The sequence below is a fragment of the Selaginella moellendorffii genome, unplaced genomic scaffold (genome assembly GCF_000143415.4).
Source record: "Selaginella moellendorffii unplaced genomic scaffold, v1.0 SELMOscaffold_17, whole genome shotgun sequence".
Lineage (NCBI taxonomy): Eukaryota > Viridiplantae > Streptophyta > Lycopodiopsida > Selaginellales > Selaginellaceae > Selaginella > Selaginella moellendorffii.
The window spans coordinates 892194-897156 of record NW_003314278.1 but is presented as its reverse complement, the minus strand read 5'-3'; the positions used below and the strand labels follow the sequence as shown (position 1 = coordinate 897156).

The window sequence follows — 4963 nt, the reverse complement described above, 5'->3', positions numbered from 1 at the left end:
ACTCGTACTAGTCCCACTAAAGCTGAGGAGATTATTCGGCCGCTTGCTGACTACCTATAGGAAATGGTGGTTACGGATCAGCAAGTCTCCTTGGGCTGCTCCAGTGGTGATGGTCAAAAAGAAAGATGGTACATGGCATCTCTGCGTGAACTACAAGGGATTAAATGATAGGATAGTGAATATTATGTACCCGATCCCTTGTATCGATGATATGCTTGATCGTCTTCGTGGAGCTCGATATTTTGCAAAGGTTGATTAGAGGCAAGGATATCATCAGATTTGTGTCAAGCCAGAGGATGTTCCGAAAATTGCATTACGAACAAGGACAGGTCACTACGAGTTTTTAGTGATGCTATTTGGTTTGACAAATGCTTTTGCAACTTTGCAGAGATTGATGAATCACGTTCTACAAACTTACTTGGGAAAGTTTGCAATTGATTATTTTGATGATATCCTAGTATTCAGCTCTTCCGTGGAGGAACATGAGATGCATGTGCGAAGTGTTTTACAACTTTTGAGGGATAACAAGCTCTACTCAAAGTTATCCAAGTGCGAGTTTTTTTAGAGGAGATTGAATATCTCAGGCATTTGATTTTGGTACATGGAGTGAGAGCTGATCCCACAAAGATTCAGGCCATGGTTGATTGGCCTATACCTTCGATAGTGCATGATCTTCATAGTTTCCTTAGTATGGCTGGAGTTTTTCGACGATTTGTGAAGGACTTTTCAGGGATAGCAGCCCCTTGAACTGATCTTCTCCAGAATACGTCAAAACATGCTACTATTCATGGTTGGGATGAGAAGTGTGAAGTGGCATTTCAACATTTGAAGCAGTGTTGTATCTTTGCTCCGGTGTTGAAGATTTTTGATCCTAAAAAGCCTTTTGTGGTCGAGACAGATACAAGTGACATTGCTATTAGAGCTGTCTTGCTTCAAGTTGGGCATCCTCTTGCATACATGAGCCATAAGTTTGATGCCACACAGCGGAATTGGCCTACTCAAGACAAAGAGTTGTATGTTGTGATTGCTGCTATGAAGGAATGGCGACATTATTTATATGGATTGGACTTCCATGTGGATTCAGACCATCAATTTCTCCAATATTTCAGTTGACAAAAGGATCTTCGAGGCCGCCTTGCTCGTTGGCAAGAGTTTTTGCAGGAAATGTCTGTTAAGATCCGGTACAAGCATGGAGGTGACAATAAGGTGGCTGATGCATTATCCAGGATAGTAAATTCTATCTCGTTCGTGAAGCTATCTAGCGATCTCTTGGATGAGCTTAAGGAGTTTGTTGACTTCGACTCCTTTATCACTGATATTCACATGAAGGTTTTGTTGAGGGACACCTCTATAGATTTGAAGGGTGACAAGTTTGTGTCATTTGAAATACGAGATGGAATTCTGGTGAAGAAGGGATGTGTAGTTATTCCTCATGTTGACAAACTCATTAAACAGATTTTGGTTGAATGTTATGATGTGCTAAGTGTTGGGCATCCGGGGGTATTGAGAACGTATATGTTGGTGAAGAGGCATTTCTTTTGGCCTGGGATGAAGTCAAATGTTGAGAAGTACGTAGGTGGTTGTTTGACCTGCCAGGCGGTCAAAGTTGATCATCAGAAGTTTGTTGGCCTCTATCATCCTTTACGTATACCTAAGAATAAGTGGGATAGCATCTCGATGGACTTTATCACTGGTTTGCCCAAAACCTTTCGAGGAAATGATGTTATTTGGGTTGTTGTGGATCGTTTGACGAAGATGGCTCACTTCTTCCTTGTGAAGACAACGATAAAAGCTTCTGAACTTGCTCAGTTATTTGTAGACTGGTTATTCAGTTTTTATGGTTTGTTGGGTGACATTGTGAGTGATCGGGATCCTAAGTTCACGTCCAAGTTTTGGCAAACAGTCTTTGAAAAACTAAAGACTAAACTGAGCATGAGTAGTGGTGAGCATCCACAATCTGATGGGCAGATAGAGCGCATGAATCAGCTATTAGAAGATATGCTACAATCTTTTGTGGGAAATTTGACTAGACAAGGAGTATGGGAGAAATACTTGCCTTTGCTTCAGTTTGCTCACAATAGCACTCATCAATTGGCTATTGGCATGTCTCCTTTTATGGCGATGTATAGCTATGAGCCTAGGTCTCCTGTGAGTTTGAATTTGGCTTTGGTTCGGGTTCCTCATGCTTGTGATTTCCTGGAGGATATGCAAGACAAACTTGAGTTGGTAAAATTGAACATGAGGCAAGCTCAAGAACGAGACAAAAGATTGGCTGATGAGCATCGTCGTCATCAAGAGTACAAAGTTGGTGACAAGGTTTTCCTTAAGTTGTCAGATGCACAATGGTCTCTAAAAGGAGGTGGCAGTGCTAAGTTGTCTCCACGGTATTGTGAGCCTTGGACAATTTTACAGCATGTGGGGGATCTTGCATACACTTTGGACTTGCCAGTTAGTTCGAAGATTCATCCAACATTCCATGTGAGCAAGCTTAAAGCGTGTTTGCACTCTGGTGATATCGTGGATCAGTCCATCATCCAGGTTCCAGAGATTGATGCAGAGAAGGGCTGGTCCAGCCAATATTCTTGCTCAAAGATTGGTGAAAACACGCCAGAAAACAAATAGGGAGTTGTTAGTTCAGTGGAATGGGTATTCCATGGACGAAGCTACATGGGAAACTGAGGATGACATGAAGAGAGTGTTTTTGAGTTTTGGTTATGACTTGGATGACATTCCTGAGGAAGGGGAGAATTGAGTTTTATAGCTATATTGTTATATGATTTGAGCTGTTTGTTCTATTCTCATTCTCTTGTTTTCCATGACCGTATTGTCATGTGAGAAAGCCGTATTGCTTTCTTTCTTTCATGGCCGTTTGTCACGATGTTGGTGTTGCCGTTTGCACATCTTTTCTCCATGGCCGTATTGCCTTAAACTCCCTTCATGTGAGGCCTGTTTAGCTTCTCAAAGCTGCCGTATGTGGCTGGGTCATGAGGGAGGGGAGAATGACATGAACCACGAGAATATTCTAAGAAAATTCCATGGTCTGTGGGATTTAAGGCCGTAATGCCTTAAGGGTTGGGAGGCTGGCCTAGGGTTTGCTCTCTTGTTTGTTTCACCATGCTAGCTGGTGGAGTACCCATGTCCTCACGTTAGGCCACCAATATGCCGAAATAGCGCCAGACTCCGTTTGGCTCCATTTTGCGTGTTGGTCCTGGCATTAGGATGCTGGTTACTCTAGGACTGTTCCAAGTCGCTCCAGGTTCCTGTCCCTTCGCTCCTTGGGCTATATGCTCGGGAGTCATTTTGTGCTCCAGTGCTAATGCTCCTTGGCTCCATGCTTGGGAGTTTGGCATTGTTCCTTCGTTCAATGGCCCTTGGGTTCCGCACCACTATCCTTTGGATGCGTGGCATATGACACATGGCACATGTCATGTGGCATAAAGAGGGTTTAGGTTCTGCTTCATGATGTTATCCTATGGTAAATCACCATAGGATAAAGGGTCAAAACCATGTGCGCTACAACTATTGGCTGTTCTCCATGGGAGATGCTGCAAGGGAATGCTCGTGGGGTGCCTCAATAGATTGTTGTACCGAAACCAATGTCCGAAGTGTTGGTCCTGGCTGTTGAGACTTATGTAGAGCAGCTATGCCAAGGTTGGACTAAAGCTATTGAGGCGATGGGCAAAGCTCAAGATAGGTATCGATGTGATAAGGATCAGCATTGTCGAGATGTATCCTATCAAGTGGGAGATCAGGTATGGCTATCTTCCTGGAACTTGAACATTAAAGGATCTTTATCTCGGAAGCTGTTACCGAGATATGTTGGACTCTATCAGGTGGTGAAGCAAGTTGGTGATGCATCCTATAAGTTGGATCTTCTGGATGAGTTGTCCCATGTACATAATGTGTTTCATGTCAGTTTACTAGCACCATATAGTGTTGATGTGGATCGCTCTATGGACATTCGTCCCCCTCCGGAAGTTGTGAATGGTGACATGGAGTATGAGGTCAAGGTGATTCTCTTGTCCCACAAAGCTCGTAATGGTTGTTCCAAGGAATATTTAGTTAAGTGGAAAGGTTACCCGACTTGTGAATCAACTTGGGAACCTCTTAGGAATCTTACATATGCTCATGAGCTTGTTACAAAGTATGAGAATAATAATAAAGACTAGTTTTTTAAAACTTTGTAACAAAACTTACAAATTAATCAGTAATATATTTTTATAAATCACATGTGTCATCTCTCTTGTTCCTTAGTACTTGGGTTAGTTTTGGTAGGTTGACTTCGACACTTTGGTGCATGGGTCCAATCCATAACCATGGGGATAACTATTATAGACTGATCACAAGTCCCTGCTTTTCTCTCAATGACTCATTTTTGACAAAGGGGCGTGGTCATGTAAACAACTTAATCTGCCAGTTTATAATAGTTGTTTAAATCTTCCCAACGGGGTTGATTTCTTGCTCAGGGGAAGTGGGGCCTTTAGCCTTCTCCCTATGTCTCTACGGGCAGGGATATCATTCCTTTGAAAACCGAGTGGTACTTGGAGTAGCAAGGGTGGCTAACTACATTAGTCATTTCCTTGTCAGCGACGGTTGGAGGGTATCTGAGTCTTAACGTCTTTGGATGTAGAGGAGAGGTCATTCCATAACTCATTTAAGTCGGTGTGTTTCCTATATAGTGTGCTTTTCGTTAACTTTTAGAGTTGTTTTCTTGACGGTTTGCTAGACTCAGGTATACATCAATAAGGACATCGATCTTCCCCAAGGGGGAAAGAGTGTCACAAATGTGACTTCGGGTATCAAAAGATATTTGTGTGAGACACAAAATCCCAAGGTGGAGCCGGAAAGGGTGCCACGTGGTAGTGGCCGAAGCGAAAGCCAAACGAGCATAAGACGTTTGGACTAAAAGCTCCGACTTGGAAGGTCGAGAGCGGGAGTGGAACTCCCAACAAAGTGCCCGAGG

The 4963-nt window shown here is 43.1% G+C and overlaps 1 protein-coding gene across 1 annotated transcript in view; it reads left to right on the top strand.

Moving 5' to 3' along the window:
- LOC112346851 (uncharacterized protein K02A2.6-like) overlaps positions 1 to 4615 on the top strand; it is a 9543-nt gene extending 4928 nt beyond the window's left edge. The window contains exons 3-10 of the mRNA XM_024676643.1: positions 12 to 250; positions 389 to 493; positions 763 to 1020; positions 1162 to 1290; positions 1456 to 2226; positions 2413 to 2538; positions 3834 to 4010; positions 4511 to 4615. Of these exons, the coding sequence (XP_024532411.1) occupies positions 12 to 250; positions 389 to 493; positions 763 to 1020; positions 1162 to 1290; positions 1456 to 2226; positions 2413 to 2538; positions 3834 to 4010; positions 4511 to 4615 (1910 nt within the window). The remainder of the gene's footprint in view (positions 1 to 11; positions 251 to 388; positions 494 to 762; positions 1021 to 1161; positions 1291 to 1455; positions 2227 to 2412; positions 2539 to 3833; positions 4011 to 4510) is intronic.
- The last annotated feature ends 348 nt before the right edge of the window (positions 4616 to 4963 follow it).